Source organism: Pseudopipra pipra, chromosome 16 (genome assembly GCF_036250125.1).
Source record: "Pseudopipra pipra isolate bDixPip1 chromosome 16, bDixPip1.hap1, whole genome shotgun sequence".
Classification (NCBI taxonomy): domain Eukaryota; kingdom Metazoa; phylum Chordata; class Aves; order Passeriformes; family Pipridae; genus Pseudopipra; species Pseudopipra pipra.
The window spans coordinates 9,372,727-9,396,302 of NC_087564.1; the positions used below are offsets into that span (position 1 = coordinate 9,372,727).

At 44.7% G+C, this 23,576-nt stretch overlaps 2 protein-coding genes across 5 annotated transcripts in view; one reads left to right on the forward strand and one right to left on the reverse strand.

Moving 5' to 3' along the window:
- Window positions 1–8,670, forward strand: part of POLR3E (RNA polymerase III subunit E) — a 28,362-nt gene extending 19,692 nt beyond the window's left edge. For 3 of the 4 annotated variants that reach the window (XM_064673014.1, XM_064673015.1, XM_064673016.1), the window contains 4 exons: window positions 64–560; window positions 4,566–4,643; window positions 5,462–5,587; window positions 7,854–8,670. In XM_064673014.1, coding sequence (XP_064529084.1) covers window positions 64–560; window positions 4,566–4,643; window positions 5,462–5,587; window positions 7,854–7,910 — 758 coding nt within the window. In that variant the 3' untranslated portion in view covers window positions 7,911–8,670. Of the gene's footprint in view, window positions 1–63; window positions 561–4,551; window positions 4,644–5,461; window positions 5,588–7,853 lie in introns of all 4 variants that reach the window. The other variant, XR_010434707.1, reaches the window with a different exon arrangement.
- On the reverse strand, window positions 8,186–23,569 carry CDR2 (cerebellar degeneration related protein 2). The gene is made up of 5 exons (XM_064673021.1): window positions 23,316–23,569; window positions 18,140–18,252; window positions 13,822–13,970; window positions 13,501–13,665; window positions 8,186–12,347 (listed from the first exon to the last, which is right to left on the reverse strand). The coding sequence occupies exons 1-5, from the start codon at window positions 23,392–23,394 to the stop codon at window positions 11,480–11,482; spliced, it is 1,374 nt and encodes a 457-aa protein (XP_064529091.1). The 5' UTR covers window positions 23,395–23,569; the 3' UTR covers window positions 8,186–11,479.
- Between the last annotated feature and the right edge of the window lie 7 nt (window positions 23,570–23,576).

Sequence of the window (23,576 nt, forward strand, 5' to 3'; positions counted from 1 at the left end):
ACATTCTGCAGGACTGGAGCCCTGGTTATGGTGAGATTTATGGCATCTTTTGTTTCTCACCAGCTCATCCGTTGCTGGTTTCTGGGGAGCAAAGGGTCAGCATGGCTAAAGCAAAAGCCAAGCAGAACTACGGGCAGCTGGAGAAGGAGTTCCAGAGGCAGAAGGCAGAGATGAAATCAAACGACACTTCGGCCAAGATGGATGTTCCCAGTATCCGCATCAAAGAGGAGCCTGTGGGTGCCGAGGAGCCCATGGACACCTCGGCCTTCGAGGGCCTGAACAACGGGCTGGTGAATGGCCTCCACACGGCCGAGGGCTCCCCGGAGCCTGTGAACGGCCACCTGCCCGGGGGCTGCATCGACCGCGTGGCCCAGGAACTGAAGGCCTTTGTGTCCTCCACGTTTAAGAAACAATTTGTGCTCACCCTGAGTGAGCTGAAACGGTTATTTAACCTTCACTTAGCCAGTCTGCCTCCAGGACACACGTTGTTCAGTGGCATTTCGGACAAAATGTTGCAGGACATGGTGTTGGACACTGGCTGCAAACAGATTTTGGTGCCTGTAAGTATGGGTTTCCCCTTGGTGTACTTTGGGGAGGGGCTTTGTGGGGGTGCAGTTAAACATCTGTGCCGTAAAATATGTGTCTCCTGTGCTGGGGGAGCACAGAGTGCTCAGAGTAACTGTCCAATATTGGACCTGTTGGAGCTGCTGGAATTCTGTCTGGTGTCCTGCTTCTGTCTGGCCCTGCACCTTGCTCTCCTGTGGTCTGTGTGTAGCTTAGTTGCCTTTGGGGCTCTGTTTCCACATCCAAGGTGTTGGGCCACAGCGATTCGCTGTCCCAACTTGCTCCTGTTAACAGGATCTGAGGCAGTCCCAGATTCCCATCAGCTCTCATGGGATTGCACAAGCTCCTTCTCCTGGGGACAGGGACACAGCTGGGAGAGGAAAGGTGACATTGACTGCCTGGGAGCAGGGAGGCACACCCAGCAGAGCCTCTGGGAAGCGACAAGCTGTATCTGCAGCAGGTTTCTTTGGTCAGACTGTTTCCTCCCAGACTGTGCAGAGGTGTCTGGTTCTTTGTCTTTATGGAAATGACATGTGTGATTGCGTGAGGCAGAGCAGGTCTGTGTGCCAGTAGATTGCTTAGGAAAGGAAAAGGAGTCTGGCATCATGGGAAAGAGCCTAGAAGGAAATTAATTTTACAAGACATCTGGCACTGCTGATTGGGTTGCAACCAGAAAGAGCTTGGGAGCAGCTGCCTTTGGGGAGAGAGGAGAAGAAACGTGTGAGCTGCTCAAAAGGGCAGGAAGCAGGCGGGCTGGGAGAGCCTGGAGCACGGGAGCTGGAACTTGGCTAAGGAATAAGGATTTCTACAGGGGGGCAGAAATAACATGTTCAGTCGTGTGCAAACTACATGTTGTGGCACCTGAGAACCAAGTAACAGGCTTGAAATGCCACTGGGGAGAGCACTGATTGTGGTGCTTTCTGCTCCCTCTCCTGACGGCTTCCAAATCCTGGGGTGGTGCTTGCCTGGAACTGTCTCAGTGCTGGCCAGGCTCTCCTCTGCACCTGGTGTAATGTGTGTGTTTGCCATGCTGATGGTAAATAGCTGAGGTCATTCCTGCTGTTACTTGGGACTGGAAATTGTTTGCTTTGGAAATTTTGGGATTTTGGAAATTTTTTCATCCACGTGAGGAGTGAAAGTGGGATGGTTTCTTTTTTTCAAAAAAAACAAACTAAAATCCTGCTGAAGAGAGGTGGTTGATACTTCCTTCTGTCTGGAAAACTGTCACAGGAGACCTGCAGAGGTGCAAAAGTGGTCACTGGAGTGTCTCTTTAGGAGACCTGTGTTCTGCTGGCCCAGAATTTACTGCAACACTTGAGCCTGTGCTGCTGTCAGCAATGTAAATCCTTCCCTCCAGCCTCCCCTCGGTGCTCTCTGCAGATGGCAAAGGTGCTGGGGCTGGTTTTACTCTTTGCATGGGCTCAGACACTTTGGTGTTTCTTGATTGTTCCCCTGGACAGTTTTGTCAGAACCCAACAGGGCGTCTGAACTCGGGGACAGCCTGGAGCGTTGTTTAGCCTGGGGTTTCATAGTTACTCATTAGTTTTCTGTAATTGAAAGTGCTTCAGTGATAAAAATCAATGATCTGAGGTAATTAAAATGATGTTCTGTGGGGGGTGAAGACACTCCTGGCTTGAGTACTGCCCTGTTATAGAAAACCTGTGGCTGAAAATGGCCATTGAAACCTTACCAGGGGAATGCAGGATTTATTATAGAGCTGACCAACTGCACCCCGGGGTATGAGATAAATAGTATTTGTGGGGAGCCAGAAGAGGTGCCACTCCAGCTGCAGAGGAGGCTGTGGGGATGCCTGCAGGGTGCTGTGCTTGCTGTGCTTTGTAGCCTCCTCGGGTGGGAGGGAAAAGCACACATGGGGAAACAGCAAATCCTGGGCAGATGCAGCCCAGAGAGCACAGAGAGGGGAGGGGAGGAGAGGCATCCTGGGCACACACTGGTGCTGAGCCTGGGTCCAGCCCCACGGGAATCCTTTGTGCAGGAATGTGGCTCCCGAGGATCTACACCCATTTCCTGCACTCTGGTGGGACTGGCTGGCTGCTGCCGGCTCCCTTCCCGTGGAGTGGCAAGGTTCTGCTCAAATCCTGAGGATATTTTTGAGGCCTCAGGAAATGATGTAACTCCTGCCTGCCTGGGGTGACAGGAGAGGGTGCAGCCCTGCTCTTGGAGAACCCTCCAGGCTGGTGCCGATTCCAGGCTCCTGGAGAGGGGCACTCAACAGTTTACCCCTAGGATTATTCCAGCTGATAAGTTTTTTCTGGCACACTCAGCCCCTTCCATCTGGTTTAGCTATAACACTGCTCGAGTGAGACATGTCCCAGAGCCCAGAGCTCCTCCCAGGGAGCTTCCCTTTAACGTGGCAGCCCCAGGGACCCGGGACAGCAGTTCGGATCCCGAGAGCCCTGCACCAGCTCCAGGGGCTTAGAGCAGGAGGGGGCACAGGCAAATCTTTTAAAGAAGGATTTTAAGGTAGCAGAGAGCTGTTTCAAGGTGAGGCTGGAGAGATCAAGGTAACATAAAACAGCAAAGGGGCAGCAGGTGGCAAGACAGTGAAGCTGTTTGGGCAGAGCTGTGTCTGAAGAATCCCTGATGGCATTTCCCAGTCCTGTGAACAGGGTGCTGTTGGCACCAGTGTTGCAGCAGTTTGCAGAGGAAGGCTGAACGGGAGGAGGAGATTCTGTGGGTTTTTCTTCCCAAATAAGTATTGTGTTTGTTTGGAAGCCGTTTCCTCCCAGAATGGCTGGATAAACACAGCTGTGTTTCAGCCCTGTGGCCGAGGCAGGAGGAGTTTGCACTTCTGGGCTGTGCTGAGTCACCTTCTCAGAGCCTGGCAGGTTGTGTCCAGGTGCTCCTTGTGCCGTGCATTTGCCATTCCTGCTGCAGCTGTTGTCTGGAGGGAACCTGAAGTATTTTATTTTATCTGTGCTGAAAGTGTACGAGAGAGATTATTCCTTAAAAACAAGTGGCCTTACAAGAAGAGAATTATGTCTGGTTCTGCAAGCCTAATAAACCTGAATCCTGGCTCTAAACCAAGTGTAAAACCTTGTTATATTGCAGCCATTTGGACTAACCTGAGAGCAAAAGCTGCTAATCCCACCAGGCAGCTCCCGCTGGACAAAACCCTTCCCCTTTGCAATAAGATCAGAGGCAAAGCATGAAAGGAAATGCTGATCTTTCACTCTGCCATGCACAAGTCTTTTGGTTGCTGTGAGGGAGGCTGGGAAGAAAGGTTTGGCTTGTCCCAGCAGCCAGGATTGAGGGATCCTGGGACAATCAGGACTGGCTTGTTAGCTTTTCATAACTGATTGATTTAGGTCGTCTGGGTGGTGAGCAAGGAATAAATTGTGAATGACAGACAGGAAGAGACATGTCAGGAGTGAAGGCATATTCCTTGCTCATTAGTCGCTGCTCCAAGGGGAAATGTTAAGGCAAATGGATGGAATTTTATTTTTTCAGAGTTAAGGGCACGGGGGAGGCAGTTGTGTTCCTTCCTGGGAACCTTCTTGTGAACCTTCCTGGGGTGGGAGGCTTCTGCCTCAGAAAACACTGGTATGTTTCTCTGGCTTGGCATGTGGCAAAAAACCAAACACACAAACCCACTGTCATTTTTGGAGCCTGAAATGAGCAAGTACCTGGTTCACTGTCCATCAGTGTTCAGTCTTCTGCAGTCCTGTGGTCTACCCCAAAACAGAGATGACAACACATGAGAGCCACTGTGCTTGTCAGGAACGCTGACCTGGGATTAGCCAGGCAGGTAAATACGGGGTAGAGTTAAAACCTGCCCCTGTAAATGTAAAAACCTCCAGAAAGACCCTGCAATGCACTTGGTGCTCTCAGCTGATGCTGGTTTTGACAGTTGTTTCAGTTCTCATTACATGGCAACCAAGGTTTTGATTCAGTAATGGGTGTCCAGGGATACAGTATCATAGAATCATTAAGCAGAACTCATTAAAGAGCTGTTATTTTTAACAGCTTCTTGTTCTCAGTTTCCTCCACAGACTGCTGCCTCACCAGATGAACTAAAGGTCTATGCACTTTGGGAAGCTGGTGACACTTATGATCAGGTAAAGATAAAATAAGTGACATTCACAAATATATGTTTATTGAGCATTTGGCATTGTTTGAATCCATGTTTCTAGAACTAGTACAGCAGGTAGTTTTGCTCTTTCCCTATTCGAGTGTCAAGTTTCCAGTTTCCAGGTGAAAGGAAGCTCTTAGCTCACAACATGTTGATAATCATGGCAGTAACAAGCTGAGAGGCTATTTCTGAACCTGAAAAAGGATTCTCCAATGGACTCACACCAGGATCCAGTCCAAGTTTTTTTTTTCTTTTGATGGTACTGCAACATAAACCAGAGACTAACTGGACTATCTGTTGTACCTGTACTTAGGATAGGAAATCATTACAGCAAATGTGAGCATCTCCTGAGCTCTAATTGCTCTGAGAGTAAATGAGGTGAAAGGGAAGGTGCCCAAAGAACTGCAGATGGACAGTGCAACTCCTCTGTCCACGATCTAAATAAATTTTTATAGGAAAGAACAGTCAAGTAGTAGCCCATCTCCTGGCTGGAGTGGACCATGGGAACTCCTGTGGAAGCATTTAAGAGGAATACATTGTAGCCCCTTGTTCATCAGGTTTTTGTACCTTTGGAGGTGCCCCAAGTCACAGGACAGGTGCAGGTCAGGCCACAGGGTATGGAGAGATCCCCGCAGGGCTGGAAAGCAGGAGTATCTGGGATGGTTTCAGCATTATGAGGCAAGAATGAATCCTCTGATGTAGTTCAGAGAATGCTTTGTACAGACTAAGGCACCTGCAGTTTTGATACAAAGAAAGAGAGGAATGATTGTTCTCTGTGTATTTATGATACATTTTCTTTTAAAGCATCGCCAAGTTTTGCTTGAAATCTTTTCGAGAAACTATCGAGTGCGCAGGAATGTCATCCAGAGCCAGCTGAGCCAGGAGTGTGGAGAGGATCTGAATAAGCAGGAGGTGGATAGAGTGTTAAAGGTAAGTTTCTGTTCAGTTGTGGATTTGATCCAGTCAATACGTGAAATTTAATGCTGTTTGAGCAAAGGATTATATTTTACCTTGAACTGACAAATGATAGGGATGGTGGAACAGTTGTTGTTGGAATATGGACAAAGCCTCTGTATCAGCTTGTTTTCTTAAAAATGCACTTGGTCTCATTCTGTCTTCTTTCCCTCCAAGGAGCAATGGCTCACACACTGTTTTGTGTTATTGTAACAAATCTCCATTTGTCATCTTGGAGCAGCAGAGAACAGAGTGTAGTAAATGTGATACTTATTTTTAAATAATGTGGAGTTAAACATTTCGGAGGTGGGAGAGTTCTGCCCAGTGTTCTGAGTTACCTCAGAACTGTGGCTGGTAATGCTGAAGAGCACAAGTGCCACATATTCAGAAGGAAATGCATTTCATTCTCTAGCAGGATGTACAACTTTGTAAAGAGCAAAACCAGCAGGCAAAGCAGTAGCTAACACATCTCATTGTGAATGTTTATTTGAATCCTTTCATCTGTCTTTGAAGCTGCACCATTTACTTGCTCAAGAAGTTTAAGGTATAAAGTACAGACCACACAGGCCATGACTTTAAAAGCGGTGCAGGATGGCCAAGCAGAAAGTTGCCAACTAATGTAATACTTTAATCATTGTGGCTGGGCCTTTGCTCACTGTCACCCACTTCAATAAGACAAGTGCTTAAGTGCTTTATTACATTGTGATCTGCAGATGAATAATAGCATCTTTGAAGAATTACAGATCTGTTGCTTTGATAATAAGCAAACTGGTCTTGCTTGAAAGAACCTGGTTGTCTTAGCAGTAAAATAAGCTCAGACATTTCTGCCTGCTAGACAGTATTTCCTGTGCTGGGAGAGTTGTCAGCAACTACATGAGCTCAAGTATCAGCTCTCCTGGAACATCTAGACAATGTACTGGCATTAGTTTTTCATGATGCTGATGCTATTTAACAGATCACCAATTTCTAGAAAAAATACCTTCCCCTAAAAAAAATTTATGCACAGCTTTTATGTAAAAAAAAAAAGAGGTCCTTGTGTGACCAGCCTGGCATTTTCAGGCTTTATTGCCTTGAGTACATTTGTCACAGGAGTATGTGAAATGATCTTTGTTTCTGAAATAAAATTCAGAAGTATGATTTAATGAAATAGGAAGATTCTCTGGCTTCTTTAAGCCACAAGAGATTGGATTCCTCTTTGAATGAAATTGGATTTGTTGACTCCGATTTCCCCGTCTGCCTGTGCTCCTTTTTTTATACACAGAGGAACAGACTGACAGGGCTTGTGTTTTTGTATCTGCAGAGCAAGTCTGCAAACCCTCTTTCTAAGCCTCCACACAGGGTTGGTTTGTTTGTGGCATTCACGAGTCCCAAAACTTCAGGAAAAAAGATCTGTTGAAGCTGCACGGTGTCAGTTCTGTGGCAGCACTTGTGTCTGTGTTGAATTACCTGAGTGGGAGGGTGGGAGCAGAAGAAAGAGAAGCCATTAGCTCAGAACTCCAGAGCCTTGGTGCTCATGGAATAGAAACAAGGAAATGAGCCACGAGACAGCCCATTTCCTGCATCCCTTGCTGTGGTGCTCCCCCGCCGTGGGCAGAACGTGGCTCTGGGGTGGGACAGTTCATTATCATAGAACCGGGTTTTTTAAAAGGCTTCAGATCCAGCAGCTGCTCCCACACTCCAGCCCTGTCCTGCTGCTCCCTTCAGCCTCTCCCCCCCGAGCTTCAGCCTGTGCCTATCCTCACTTCCCTGGTGCTCATCCCTCACACGTCCTTCCCTCAGCTGCTGCTGCACGAGCCTGTTTCTGCCCCCAGAAGCCACTACAGTTCCTCACTGCTGTGGCACCGTTTGTCCTCTTTGTGGCCTCTCAACCTTTCCCCACTCGAGTATCACCTTCATTTAAGGGGTCTGGTCCTCAGGGTGGAGATAATCCTGCACTCCAGGTGCTGTTCTGTGCATGGAGAGGGGCTTGTTACTGATCATAGTCATTGTCCCAGGGCCAGACAGTGGTTTTCAAGACCTTTTGGAGTTTAGAATCATAAAATCATAAAGGTCAGCAGAGACCTTTAAGATCATCCAGTCCAACCATCAACCCAGCACTGCCACTGTAACCCCTAAACCACATCACCCAGCGCCAGATCCAGACACCTCCTAAACACCTCCAGGGGTGGTGACTCCACCACCTCCCTGAGCAACCTCTTCCAACACCTCAGCACCCTGACAAAGCCTTTCCCTGTCTCCCCAGGACTGCTGTGTGAGCTACGGTGGAATGTGGTATCTAAAGGGGACGGTGCAGTCCTGACAGCGGGGTCAGGTATCTCGGACACAAGAGGAACCTGCAGCGGTGGCACAGCCGGAGCAATGCCGGGCCTCGGGAGGGGCAGGGTCTGACCTCCCGCGGGGCACGTGGGCATTGCAGACTGTCACTGACATCCCAACACTCGCAGTTTGCGTGGGAGCAGCCGGGAAGGCACCGTGGGACCCTGTCTGCAGCTTGAGTAATCTGGGATTTCTGATGTATTTCAATTCTCCTTCTGTTTCATTATAAAAAAATAAAACAATATAGTGACACAGACATGATGGAAAATCATGGTCTAAAACTTTATTTTGTAAGTAATGCCAATAAATTAAATTTGTTTACAAACATCCCAGTTTTTGTTAAATCCCTGGATGCTCATACTTAAGTCTGAGCATTGTCATAGCCCTTGCAGCCCTCTAGATAGAGAGCAGGTAGTCATGTTCATGGGAATGTCAGGCCTGGGAGGGGGGAACAAAATCACTGTCTGTGAACTCTGTACTACATTGCAATTGTTCTCACCTGTTGTCTGTGAAATGAGTTATTTGGAAAAGTACCTACATCTGAAACACAGGGAACAACTACTGGATTTCTTCTCCTGGTGTGGGGTTGGTTTTGAGGGATGTTTTGCATTACTGAATGAGTACAGCGAGGTAAGTAACCCAGGGCACCCTCTGGAAGGCATCCAGCTGTAGTTACCACACGGCAACCATGTAAAACCTCTATTTTGTGTAATTTTTAAATAAAATTTTATCTCAAAGGTCAATTCTACCCTGCCTTGTATTTGTCCAGGGAGAAATGGAAGCGGCACCCGGCTCCTTTCACAGCCTGAAGTCTTGCAGAGGAAGGCCAGGTCAGAGATGCTGCAGCAGAGGTCAGAGGTGGAGAGCAAAGGCTGTGAATCCCTGCTGGTCTCCTGCCCTCTGGGGCTGTGCAGCAGGGCCTGCTGCTCCAGGGACAGCGACCCAGCCCTCGGCCAGGTTTAGCACTGGAGCCCAACTCCAGCAGGATCAGGAGTATCTGCTGTGGGCACTGCAGAACACACTGTACTGGTCCTGTTCTCTGCTGTAGCTTCCATCATATGAGAAGCTCAAGGGGATTCTATTGATTTCATCTACTTATGCTCAGAAAAGGCTGAGTTGAGTTGTTGACTAAACTAAGCAGATTAAGGTGGTTAATCCAGATAAGATTGGCTAAGAATGCTGTTACCGTACTTATGGTATTTCACATTTGGGTGGAAAATGGCTATTTTTAAACTGCTAAAATTCTACCTTAATATGCCAGTGTAGTATTGACTACATCAGTGTAATTGGGAGGTGGTTTATGTTCAGGCAGCCCTGGCTGGCATTGACCCAGCATTACCTGTGGCTACGGCTGGAAAGCTGCTTTCCAGGAGAAGCTGTAAAGAAGAGCCAGCCTGGAGTGGGTTATTGCACAACCTGCACAGCCAGAGCTCAGCAGGGGTACAGGCAGCCAAGGGGGAGGTTCAGTACAGAAGAATCAACTGGTTCTGAGTAGATATTTTTGGTATTTTTAAAGCATAAAAGTTGTATATATCAAAGTGTTCTAAATTAGCCAGAAGCAATAAACCACTGAAGCTCACTTACTTAACCAGAAATGCTGAACTGCTTTTGCATATCTTCTGATCCAGCAGGATCTCCGGGAGATCCCCCTCCCCCTAAAGTGGTGAGGAATATTACTAGGAAATCATCTGGGACTGACCATGTCGTGCCTTTCTCAGGTTACTGCTTTCCAGTCTCAGCTGGGCCAGGCCTCCAGGTGAGAAGGGTCCAGGTGGGGGAAACAGGGACAGCACAGGAACCTGATGAACTGCAGCTGTTTGTTCATGGCTGAACAAAGCTCTTCTGCTTTCCCCCACCCCCTCTTTTAACAGCACTGACAAAGCCACAACAATGAGGAGAAACTACTTAATTCCACTTGGAATTAAGTTCTATCCTGTTCTATCCTAGACAGGCCTATCCTTTTCCATGTAGCATAAGTTTTCTAAAATACAAATTTCATGGGAACCCCATCAGATCTATGTAGGAAAGATGGCAAGACTAGATAATGCCGGTGCCATCTGCATCGAGTTTGCTGTTTGCTGATTGGCACAGATGGATGTAATTACTAGTTACACATGCAGCTTGACTGGATTATTTATTTGCTTAGAAAAATATTCAAAAGATTCAGATTCCCACTTTTAAATAATTTTCAGACTGTAATACATGTTTTAGAGAAAATCCCACAACATGAAGTCTTAATACTGCAGCTGAAGGGCAGCTACACACAGGCTGGACAGAGAACAGAGTAAGGCAGCAGAGCTGCAGCAGCAGCAGTGGAACTAAAGGTGAGAAACTCAACATTCTGTGTCAATGTTTGGTACATCCCAGCAACTTGGAAAGGCAGGTAGCTGATTCCCAAGAACTGCTGGCCACATTAAGCTGTCAGACCTTTACAGGGAGCAGGATGTCACCTTTCATCGTGCCTCCTCCTCCTTAATTGCTTTGTTTCCTTCACACAGTTCTAAACATACTTCTCCATGTTGTTTTTCAGACTTTAAGTACATATGAATTACTGTGGGAGTGGAAAAGGAGAGGTAGAACAAGAGTGTGGTCCCATTTGCAGTAGGATACGTGCTGGCAATGTCTTGTCTGTCCTCCCACCCCCCCAGGCAGCATGGAATGGGTGCACAGAGGCTGCCACTGCAAACAACAGACAATGTAAGGTTTTACCTGGCCTGTCTCCTCGAGCACTTGGAGTTTGTGGTACGTAACATCAAAAGCTACTCCACTAAGTCAATGCTACCACTAAAGCTAAATAGCTAAATTACAACTCTCTATCTTACCCAATACACATAAAAATGTACTTTGCAACCACCAGAGAACAGTAGGTCCCAAATCACATACATAGTCAATTCACAGTATCTTGCCTTAAGACAAAGTGCCCTACAAAGGAAACCATACCTAAAAAGCCACACAAACTTTACATCAAATCCTTTCTCAGTAGGAAGACATTTATACTAATCTGTGGGAGAGCTTAGTGCATGTGAAAATGTGGTATTGGCTTGAAGCAAGCACAGCTCTGCTGCCCTGCAAAAGCAAGCAGAAGGCTGCTCCCCTCCTCCTTGAGAACTGAGGAGAGGCTGCTCATGAGACTGGTTGGGGCTTTGGTTTTGTTATTTTCTACATCAGCGTAGTTACAGGGCTAGATCATCATTGTGAACCAAAGGAAAGCTTCAGTCTGGCTCTTATGAGAGAGACAGTTCTGAGCTCCGTTAGTTTTGAAGTGGACTAACGAAATGAATGTCAGTTACTGCTCCAGGCAGAGATGAAGTGTAATATGAAGTAGTAGTGTAGAATTAAGCTATGATGTTTGTTTGCTTTACAACCCCTAGTTTGTGTGACAGTGCTAAACATTAAATCTATTGCTACATAGGAACAGGGAAACTAGCTGTTAACTAACTGGCTTGTCAACTACAGGTCTACCAGCCAATCCAAAACATTCATTTTGAGTGCTCAAGATCAGTTTAAGGGATCTTCTGACATTCATATAAAGTTCTTGACTAACAGATAAGGTTATGGTTGAGAGGAGAGGGTCTTGTACTTGGCTCGGTGTTCATCTATTTCTTCCTTTGTTTTTCTGATACAGCTAAAAATTTCCTTGAAGAGTGCTTTATATTCAGGAAGAGCATTTGTGGGAGAGTCACTTAGCTCCACAACTGTGAATTCTTGATTGCTAGCTGAGAGATCATACTGGGTGTTCCCCACATTTAGGTCTTTGGAATACTGCTTCAGCGTTTGGACAGCCTTGTGTTTCAAACAATCTTCATCCATTTGACACTTCTTCAAAAGTTCCTCATACTTCACTTTCAGAGCATTATACTGAGCATCAACTTCATTAAGCACAGAGATTCCTCGCTGCTTCACAGCTTCAGCTCTCCTAATACAGGTTTCCTCGTGGCCCCTCAGGATGTCTGCCCCCACCGCGCTGCTCAGCAGGGTCTCGCTGCTGCTCCGCTTCAGCGCCTTCTTCTCCAGCTCCGACACCGTCACGAGTCCATCATCCGCCAGGCTCTGACCCAGCTCCCTGTCCAGAGACTCCCTGAATGAAATGAAAAAGGATTCTGGCACCAATTTCTCTGCATTGTGGAATGTGTTTTCAGACTGAAGTATCTGCCGCATTTCGGCTACTTCTGCTTCCAGCTCCTCTGCCCGCGCCCGGTACAAGTCTGTATCCACGAGCCTCCGTTCCAGGTCACAGTTTTCTTTCACCATAAGACTGTATTCCTCCTCCATGGTCACCCTCTTCTCTTTCTCCAGGTTCAGCTGGGCTTGCAGAACTGTAACTGCCTTTTTTAACTTCTCATTTTCTTCTTCTAGAGGGCTTAACTGACTATCCATCGAAGTAATCTTTTCTGCAAACACATGATCGTACACAAAATACCTGCAGAAACAAAGTAAGTGTTATCAAAGGTAAGAAGTCCAGCTGACCACACCTCCTAAAGGTTTCCTGTCCTGAGTAACTAATGACATATTTAAACTGTGTGCTGACAGCCCTCAGAGCACTCACAGGGGCCACTTCACTAACCTGTCAGTCTGTTTAGGAGTCAGAACAGAGTTTGTAACACGAACGTGCCATCAAATCAAGCTCCCAGCTTAGGCAGAATGGCAGCTCATTAAGTTTCAAGTAAAACAGACAAGCTGATTGAATAACCAGACCTACAATTTAAGTTTAAATAAATATTGCCTCAGTGTAGCATGCAGTACTTCGACAGCGGTTTTTTCCACAGTGCTCTACTCTTGTAACTTTTGTCACTGCTGATGGCAGAAAGTAGGTTCAGAACTGACAAGGCAGTTCTGTAGGATGACATTCTCACAAGCCTTTGGCAGTCTGAAGGATCCACTTATACAGATTTATTCTAGAGTAGAATATATAGAATATTCTACCTCCATGTAGTGCTGAATCCCAGACACAACAGCCTGTTGGGTCTGTGGAGGTGCTTCACTTACAAAATTGCTTTCTAGGCTTGAAGCTACTCTAAGCTTTCACCCCAGGTGATTGTCCCAAAGGGCACAGTAATGCAGCTCAGCTGGGTCAAATTTAAAGGCAGCCCAGAGCTCCAGGCTCCATTTTACCAGCTTCAGTATCATTTTAACCAGCTTAGGTTCAGGAAAGCTATTGCAGGGATCCTGCCTTCTTTGAAAAGAAAATATCCATGGACATCCAAAGAAAGGTTAAGTTACACAAAATATTTTGTATTTAGCAAGTTTGTTTTTCAGATTATCTGTGTGTGTGCTTTTATCTGACTGAAAACAGTGGGGTGCAAATTGCTGTAAGCTTTCTAAGCTACCATTTGATGTGGCTGGAGACTCTGGGAGAGAATCCATCAAGACAGAAAGTGGAGCACCAATACTACTGTGGTCTAGAAGTACGTCAGACGCAGTGGCAACACCACACAGGGCAGATACTTTGCTACTTGTGAACATCAGCTAATTTTTCTGCCAGCCTGTCTGATACCTGTGCTTGTGTCTTAGTTTTTAAAGCCTTGCTTAAAATAACATCACTGTTCTTTGCTATGTAAGGTAGGAAGTCTTACTGGCGCAGGTCATACAGCTCCTTCAAGCAGGAGAAGCTGTGCATTGATCTGGGCTGGTCAGATCTCTCGTGGCTCATCCGGCCTCGGTCAGGCTTCTTCAGTTCTTCTACTTGTCGCTGCAGGTCATCTATGTGTGTTTGCAGATTTTCAATAGTCTCTGTCAAGCTAAAAGGTGGAAAGACTTTTAAATAAAACCGTCCTTTCAATTTACCAGTATTGTGGAACACCACTAGGCAGAGACAGCCACCCAGGAGCTACACAAATACCCCTGCACTGCTCCCACCGATTTTACCAGCTGGGGGGAGGGGGGAAGTTTGTTACCTTAATATCTTCTGTTGTGAAGCTCTGCTCTCTGCAACCAGCTTTTGATTGGTGTCTTCCAGTTCTCTTGCTGTCACATCCAGCTGCTCATAGACCTTTGCATGCTGGTCGTTCATCTGGCGCAGGAGCTCCACTTGCTTCGTGAGGTACTGCAAGACAGCACTGCTGTTACTGGCTCACCCTGGGGACACGAGCTGCCACTGCTGCTCTGCATTTCCATTCACAGAGAAACAAGTAAGTGTCATAAATTTAAATTCCCCTGGTTGCTTTGGGAAGTTGGAAAGCCACTGTCAGTGACCCACCTCGCCTTTGTCAGGGAGGTTAAAGCCAGGCTGATGAAGCAGCTTTTACCCAGAGGAGCTGGGTTTGTTGTGCCAACTGTCTTTACCTGTGCTCACACCTTCTGGGTGGGATTGGTCTGTATTGCAGTCACCATAGACTTCAAAATAGCCACTAGTCACTCTGTCCTTAATGTTGCAATGGGCTTCAACAGAAATTTTCTAACAGCATTGACCCAAGAACTCTCTTAACATTAAAACTGAAATATTGGGTACACCATCCATAATTAAAATTATTTTTAGCTAACCTAAGTTCTTCCAGTCTGAAGCAGCATTAGGTTCAGCACAAGAGAATTTAGGTTGTGGTCACACTTAAGTGTGTGAGTTAATGTGTGTCAGGCAGTATAATCAAATTATTGAATTCAATCTTTAATTACTCAAAGTGAACTGTTACTGTAATCCCAAACAAAGGCCTCCTAGCCTTTCTGAAAAAAATAAAGCTTCACATGAACTATTCTCAATTTAATCCTCTTGGGGTTTACAGTTAGCAACAGACTGTTAAGTTTCCTGAATAATGTCAGAAAGCTTAGAATTCTCAGTCTAAGAGCAGTTAACAATCACCTAATGCTCTTAATTCAAGTGCCTCATATTGTCCCACCTGGGACATGAGCATTTGCATGAAACAGGCTTGAGCAAAAAACTTACCCTCTAAATCTGAAATATTCTGCTCTTACGTAGAATTTATTTCTTGCAATGTATTCTGTACTACTACATGCTACTCACTGAAAAGCAGACCTCAGGAAGAAACATCCAGCAAACTCCTAGGCAGAATTACCTCTCTTTACACAGACCTCTTACATATTCAAAACTTCTAATATTCTACTTAACCTTTTACCTCATTAGAAGATTGGTGGGTTTACATTTTAGGCAATTTAAGAACAGATAATAAGTTAATCTAGGACTAGTAATTGCTGCATACAGACTTCCAGAAGATCAACATGATAGCTGTTAGCTAGATCCTTTTGTAGCCTGTGCACACATGACAGAGGATTTACACCAAAATAGAACATAGATTAGCAGCAGAATCTCAATGTGACCCATTTCAGATTAACTTTCCCTATTGGTTATGGCTGAAGGAAGGAGCTGGAGATCGTCAGACTTTCTTCAGCAATAGGAGAGTGGCTGAGCACAGAAGCCAAGGCTTTGGTGCCCCAATAGATGCTACCACTGATCACAATGGGCCTTTCCACAAGTTTTAGATGAATGGAAGAGGTGAAGCACCACTTTCTCCACCTTTCATCTCCAGTATCTTCAGGGCTGGTGTCAAGTTGGCCTGGTATAAATCAGACCACCAAAAGATGGTGTAGTAATAAATACTTTAGAAGTTCACATTTAATCCACCTCCCCTGCAACTGAGCACCTAAAATAAAGCAGCAGTTGAGACTTCTTGCTTTCTACCACATGATAAAAGGACAGTGTCAGTGTTTCCAAAGTCTGAGTGCTAAGAACAGATTCCAACAGGAATGAAGTTGCCCTTTCAATCCAGCATTTATTACATCTACAATGATTAATCAGTGGCACACGTGTCAGCACAGAGGTCAGACATAATGATCCAAAGCTGTAAAATGCTTAATATGTTAGCATTTAATATATGAGATGTAATCTTAAGCACACCACAGCCTTTGACCCTTCTTCCTCAGTGCAGACAAGGTAGTGCCATACTTCAGAATTATTTCTTAGCCAGTTCTAGACTTTGCTACCCATAAGACCTGAATTAATGGCAAAAAACCCCCAAAGATTTACAAGGATATACTGCACTGAAAAAACCTAGTAAAAAAAATTCAGAGTAGCTACAGGAGCAGCTGAAAGATCACATTTAGGTTACAGACAAACACTTGAAAGTTGGGAAAACTCAGGCACTAGAGACAGGATATGCCATTTGCACGTGTATCCTGTGCACTAGGGTCTCCTAAATTCCCACAAGACAGAAATACAGGCATGAAAATAACAGACTGAACTGCTTTTACCAGCAAAGTACTACACCTTGCACATGCCAACTTTATTCCCATTTCTTTCAGTGAATGCCTGTAACAATTCCTTGTGCCAGTAAGTCAATATATTCAGTTCCTCAACTGGAGGGTCTCTCTGGGTATTTGAACAGGGGGTTCATTTTCCCTTTTCTCCCAGAAATCCAGAGGCAAGAGAAACTTCTTTGGAGAAAGAAAAGGTTTGTGTTGCTGTTACACTTTTAAACAGCACCAAGGAAAGACAGATTAGGAGAGGTGGTGGTGGCACTGCAGACAGCATGTTACTGCAGCACACAGGAACACAGTCTACAGGTTCTTTGACTCGACACAATAAACTGGGCAAATAAAGGTGCAGGCAATATTTATACGTCAGAAACACCCCAAAAACTGTTCTCCCACTCTCTCCCTCTCCCTTCCTCTTGGAGGGAGCTGCTAGGACAACCCAATGCACATCTCCTACCCTTGCTGCGGGGAGAGGAGGATGAAGAGGTATCAGATAAAGCCTTCAAAAAGTAGTATTGCCCAAGTCTTGGCAAAGTAAGATATTGAGGGAAAAAATTAATCTGTCCTGTCTGAGGTTGTGTGACCACAGAAGTACTTGACCCCGAAACACACCAATTATAGATCACTGCTGGAAGGACACTGGTGACACTTCCTGGTGCTGAGGCTCTCTTGTGTAGTCAATAAACACTGACCCACCAGAACAGCTTAAGCAAATAAACTGGCTTAAACCAACAGGATATTACATTCTTAATAGCACTAGACTATTTCTGTAAATCAATGTAGCTTAGCAATTATATATTTTCTATATTTCAAGACGGTGCTAAAATGCAGCTGTTTATTAAGTAGCTCCACTCCCTGAGCCAGGTCAGTTATCACAAAGTTATGGTGTGTTATTTCAAAAGGTGTGTTGTAACTGTGTTAAACGCTTTCTTAACCATGGTTGGACATGCAGGTGTTGAACCTTGTGTACAGTATTTGTACAGCACCTTGGAAGTGTTTGTCCTCTCCAGATCTTAAGAATTGATCTTTTTATAAAAACTATTCAAGGCAATGAGTTATTTTCAGTCTCTGCATAAGTAAATACATTTTTTTAATGCTGTGGCACTAATATAAATATCAGCCATTCCAACCATTGTAGCAGAATGAATAGGATAACAAATATGACATTTAGCACATAACAGAGGTAAGAGCCAAAGTATGAAACACAAAACAAAAATATCTCCTAAATTGTTCATCACTTAATTAAAATGCTGCATTTGTGTTAAGATGACTACTCTAAAGACACCTATGTAGCTGTAAGTATTAAGCTTAGAATTCTTTAAGTTACCTGTTACCATTACAATAGTAAGGGTTTTCAGTCTGAAGTTGCAGCTGTACAAAATTCACACATGATATGTAACTGCAGAAGTGCTGCTTGCACAAAGGAACTCAGATTTTGTAAAAATCTGGTGTATACCAGTCACAGCCTGTTCCCTGTGATTCATACCAGAACCAAAATGAAATGCTGACTACATTTTCAATATGTTGTCAGTCAGCAAAGTACTGAATATTTAATAATTTAATTATTAGAGACCATGCATTGCCCTCTAATAGCTGAAGAAATCTCATTAGGCTGACAAATGCCAGGTCTGCAAGAACACAGGCAATATAAAATTAAAAAAAAGAAATTGCCAAAGATGACCAGGTTTTTCCACCCTGTTACACAAAGATGAGCGGCTTTGAAAGGATGGATACATTTTTGGGCTTTATTTTCCTTGGAAAAAACAGAACTGTGTCCTATATTTAGATACTATGTAAGTGGGGTTATTTTCTGAGTTTTATTATTTGTTTGTTGGCTTTTTTTGTCATTGTACAGGGGTTTTTTTACATTGAAATAGACTCAAATTCTCAAAGCAGCAGAAATGGTGAAAGATTGTTCAGTATTTTCCACCAAATGTCAAGAAATTCAGATTTTAGCTATTATGTTGCAGCTCTAGATGCCTTAACATTTGGACCCCTCAAATATTTTACCTCTATCTCCTGCAGTTGCTCTTGATTTGTTGCATACATTTGCTGTAAGGATTCCTCTAGTTCAGTGTTACGGTCCAGTAGTGTCTTCCCAAGCTCAGCAGCAAGGTGAAGATCTAAACAAAGGAATCACGTTTGCAGGTAAGTGAGAGAAACAATAATATAATCTAATTTTAAAGCATGTTAATCAGATACTTGAGGTACTTTTTTTACTGCCATTATAACTCCTCCCTTAAAAAGAAAGTGAGCTTATACTTAAGTAGAACATTCATATATCATCTATAAGGCAAATCTAAGTCTGTCCTGAAGCTTCCTTAGTTCCTCCTTAGGTCCTGCAGACACATCCAGCCATCCTCACCTCCCACAGCCTGCCCAGTGCTGCTCCAGCAGCTCTGCCCAAGGTGGCTGTTTGCTACTTCACCATATTTACACCCAGGCCAAAGCTGACTGCACTCCTACCTGCTTTGCTGTTCCTCCCCATTACCCCTTCACCGAGGAGCTCAGGTCACACGGGATCAAACTGCTAAATGAAAGTTTCAGATGCTTTTTATGGTGAAAGAATAACATCAAAAGGCACAAAATTGATGAAGACACGCAGCTATTCTGCCTTTCAAGCTCATAAACCCAGGTGACAAGAATTGTTTCATGTGCTCCAAAACATCATTTTAAATGTCATTTGTTCTGAAACACTTAATCTCAATTTCACTCCAGTCATCTTCAGTCACCTCCAGGGTGCAGTGACTGTAGTTGTTGCAAATTAAGAAATAAGTCATCTGAACACTCAGTTCTGTTCTAGAGGGAAGCTTGATATTTGTTCAACAGCAACAGTAGTGCAAGATATTCTACATTATTATGTTTAAAAACACGTGTAATTTAAAAGCTAACATAATGTGACAAAGTAATAGATCTTGGTGTTATTGCTAAAATTGTAATTACTCTGTGCAGGGTGTTACATGTTAAGAATCCAACAGATTTCTAAACTCTCCAATTTTCCACCTCCTTCCTCTCACCTGGACCATGGCCTGCATGCACACAATACAACCTAGTTAGTTTTCACATAGAACTTGCATCACTAATGGGAAAGAGACAGAAGAAAAGTCAAGAAAAACTTTGATTCACTTCAAGAAGACTTAAATTAATAAACAAAGAGACGTATTTTATCATCAGTAGTTATAGCTAGAGAAGAAAATGCATTCCATTTTCATTTGATTGCAATGCCCTTGTTTTAACATGTTATCTTACGTCTTTCCTGCTCCTTCCCAATTATCTTATCAGCCTGGCATTGTAACAGATACAGCCCTGTTCCAGGATTGTTTTGTGCTAACCTTCAGTTTGACAGCCTGGCCAAAATGATTACTCCATCTCCACACATAAGCCAAAGACCAAAATCAGACTTACAAGGACAAGTGAGTACAAACATTTGTCTATAAAGTTGTAGATGTCCAACTCTGGCAAAACAACAGCTGTGCTACTCTTGTACACTCTCTCTTACAACTCCAGTGCCTGGTTTCCTACCTTAAGGACAGGTTCTTAGAATAAATGCCACAAAAATATTTCAAAGTAATCAGACTGCATGTGAGTTCTTCAGAGTTTCAGATGCCCAACTAGCAGCCCCATGGCACACTGAGCTATACTTAGGAGGTTATCCTCACACAGCACCACTCCTTAAGAAACACAGCCTATGCTAGAGCTGGGTTTAAAGTACTTGGATAACAAAATCTTAAGGTGTCCTACTTAAATTTTTCCTATTTTGTAAACAGATTGCATATTGTTTACTGATGGACAGAGTAACTCCCAGTCAGAAACCAAGCTGTTTGTTCTGTCACATTACAGAATACTGTGGTTTTCAAATCTAGCAAATCCATTATCCTATAGAAAATGGAGTCCCAGTTCCCAAATTCTCATACTACACAGATCTTTACTAGGAGCTTCAATCTTTACAACTAGTCAGCAATACTGGCATCATTCAAGGCAAAGACTAAATAGTCCATTCTTTTATTTTAATAGAGTAGAATAAGAGCTTTAGAGAGGATTTAGGATTATGTTAAAGACATAATGCATAATGGAATTACTTGCTGTCATTTCCCTTCCTAAAGTGAAAGTTTGTTTTGATGTTTAAGTACATATAAGAGTTTACAGTTTCATTCTTAAATGCTCCATCACCTACTAAATCAAGTAGCACATACCACACGGTCCTTGGAATACAGATTGGATAACAGAATTCATGTCATACTTACACACCCATTCTGTTTATTAGACTGGCAGAAGCACAAATGGGTTACAATGGGAGAAACATGCTATTTTATAATTAGGGCAATTTGTTTCTGAGGGGGAGAATACAAGTGGAAGTGCTCAGGAACACGCAATAAAACCTGAACTCCAGAGAAATCAAGAACTGAAATAATTTCACCTCTTCTAAAATGAAGAATTTGCTTTGTGTCCATTTTTCTACATTGTCAAGTATTTCTAAGCCCTAAAAAGAGCAAATTTTACAAGTGAGATGTGCAATACACATGTTCTCCAGATACAGAAGGAAAACGGTTCATTTACATTTCTCTTGAGAGAGTTACTGCAGAACACTGGAAGCACACTGCATTTGCTGTTGTAAATTTATGTAAAGCAACAGCTAAGTTCTGACACAGACATGCATTTTTCCTTTTCACCACAAAGATGGGAGCAGAGAGGTTTTTAATAATGCAAACTGCCTGTGTGCAGATCTTAAGATCTTCGTTTTAGTAAATCTGATTAGTTGTGCTGGAGTTTAACAGCTCCATCCGAAGGCTCTGAAACAAAACAAGACTTCAAGGATACGTCTTCTGTGATGTTGAACAGCCTTCACTTACCAGCACTTCACATTCTCTTCTGACAGCATTACTATAAGTTAAAAAGAGATAAAAGCAGCACCAAAATCCTTCTCTTCTACTTTTTCACAGCCCACCTAACAAAATTATTCAGAGAATTTTTGATCTAAAACTAAGCCTGTTCTTTTAAAGAGCAAAAGGCATTAATGTAGTGCAAGATATACAAGTAAGCCTAGTTGAAGTTTACTTAACTGTAAAATAAACTCTTAATTTTTTTATTTAGTTTCACATCTCCTATTCTGTATTCAGAATACTCTCTGTTCTGTAGAAATGAGTAACAGCAAGCTGTAAAAAGAGCAGCCATAGAAAAGAATTCTTTTTCAAAGGTCAGCATACTGCAGCAAAACATGGACATTGCAGGAGGATGGCTGTTCCCATCCTTACAAGAATTCCATGAGCATTCTGTTTTCATGAACAGCATGCCAGAAAATGCCATCCTCCCTTGTCAAGGCAAAAGCCTGGTACGTGCAGACTGTCAAGGTTTTCCAAAACCCTACCGTAATTTCAAGTTTCAAAGGCTGGCTGATAAGGACTACAAGTTTGTTTCTGTGTGCTTTCTAATGTTTTACAACCCAGGTTTTCTCATAAACCTACTGCTCGGTTTTTAAACACGCACTGATTGTTTGGGTTGTGAGGAGTTCCACGAGCCTTGATAAGCAATCTTACTCCCCTCTTTACGCACACAGGCACAGCTCAGGCTTAGGACGAGGAAGTTCATCTTTCAGACTCCAGAAATAAAGTACAGCATTCCTGTAAGGAGTTTCTTCTTTGCATTTCAACCTGCCCATCTGTTTATTTTCCTCCTTTCCCTTTTGGCAAGGCTATTAGTCACTTCCATTTAGGCTTAAAGAGAGAATCCCCAGAAAAAGGTTGTCTGCATGTTGAGAGCACACTAACCTCTAGAATGGAACACTGTTTCTTAAAAGCTCACAGAGAGTCAACTGGTGATTATTTCACTCTTTTTAATTAAAAGATGAAAGTAAAGAAACAAGGCAAGAAGTCAGTTGTTATACATTGTGAAGTCTCTTTGTAGGTCTTCTATCTCATAAACACTGACATAGTAAAAACATTGCTTCAAATTTTCAACTCTCTTCCCTTTGACAGCCAACTATGGTTTCAGGATCTTTGTTTGTATCCTAGAGCCAGGAAAACATCTATTTTGGGCAAAGAGGATCTAAATACAGCTTTCAAACAATTAGAGAGACCTGTTCCTGTCTCAAAAAAAAGTTTCTGCTGTCAGATGCCTGATCTCAGTGTGAATACAGCTTTCCTTACGGTTTACAGAACAGCAGCACCCACCAATCCCAAGAATTAATGTATTTCAATCTAAAAGCAAAAAGCATAAGACTGAAGCAAGTTTGCAGGAAGCCACTTCACAGCTTCGAGCTGACCTTTAAAACAAACTCGGGATTAAGAACAAAAAGTAGAACCAAGTAAATACCAGTCATAGATGCCACTAAGCTCTTAAGGAAATTGCACATTCTTTCCATATCGTGGCTGTTGAAGATTTTTAATGCAATTATACTTGTATTCCTGCGGCTCTTTCCTCATCTGTGAAATGAGAACAGGATTTACCCCTTGCATATAATGTTTGAAGACCTACTGATGGAATGACATACAGGAGCTGGAAATGTAGAATTGTGAGGCGTAGTGGAGTTATTTGTGTATTTTAATAAGAAAACCTAAAAAGATTTTAATAAGGGACTTGCAACTAATGGAGCACTGCTACAACTACACCTTGATCGAACGGGAAGCCCTTACAAAGAGCTCAACAGGGCGCAATAGCGCATCCCACCCTGGTGCTCCCAGCGCCCGCCCCGGGCAGCAGCCGCTTCGCCTCCTGTTCAAGGTGCAACTTTTCGGAGAGCCGCTTCCCTGCCGGCGGGCGGAGAGGGACCCGGCACGATCCCGCTCGGCTGCGGCGGCTCCTTCTCTCAAACAAAGACGGCCGCAGCCTCTCCCGGTGACAGCGATCCCGCGGCGGCGGGAAGCGCTGCCGTGCGGGGACCCCCCGCGCCCGGCACGACCCGCCCTTCCCGCCGCCGCCCCGCGACCCCGAGCGCCCTTCCCGCCGCCCCTCCGCTGTGCCGGTGCCTCCCCGCCGCCCCCCGCGGCTCCTTCCCTCACACGCCCTCCCCGCCGCAGCCCCTTCCCTCGCACACGCGGCTCTCCGCGCCCCTTCCCTCACGAGCCCGGCTCGCTGTAGCCCCTTCCCTCACACACCCCCGAGGCGGATCCCCACGGCCCCCTCTCTCACACACGCGGCTCTCCGCACCCCCCGTCTCACACGCTCCCCGCTGTCCCCCGTCCCGGCTCACCTTGCTGCAGGTCCTGCTGGTCGTACCACGGCTCATCCTCGCGGATCTCGAACTCCTCCACCAGGCTGTCGGCCAGCATCGCGCCCCTTCCCCTCACGGGCGCGGCGGCGGCGGCGGCGCCCACCCGACGATCCCCCTCGCGCCGAGCGGGGCAGGGCGAGCCTCTCCCCGCCTCAGCAGCCGCCTCCGGCCATTGCCGAGCGGTTCCGGACTTTGCCGAACCTCTCCCCCTTCTGGCCGGGCTGCGCCGGCGGCAACGTG

Bases quoted from the DNA above. Each gene is read 5' to 3' on its own strand.
- CDR2 (XM_064673021.1), bottom strand. From the start codon at position 23,394: ATGCTGGCCGACAGCCTGGTGGAGGAGTTCGAGATCCGCGAGGATGAG. The intron at 13,971-18,139 runs GTAAAATATTTG...GCTGTCTTGCAG, and splicing joins AGCAACTGCAGGAGATAGAG to TACCTCACGAAGCAAGTGGA. The intron at 12,348-13,500 runs GTAAGACTTCCT...TTGTTTCTGCAG, and splicing joins GAGCTGTATGACCTGCGCCA to GTATTTTGTGTACGATCATG.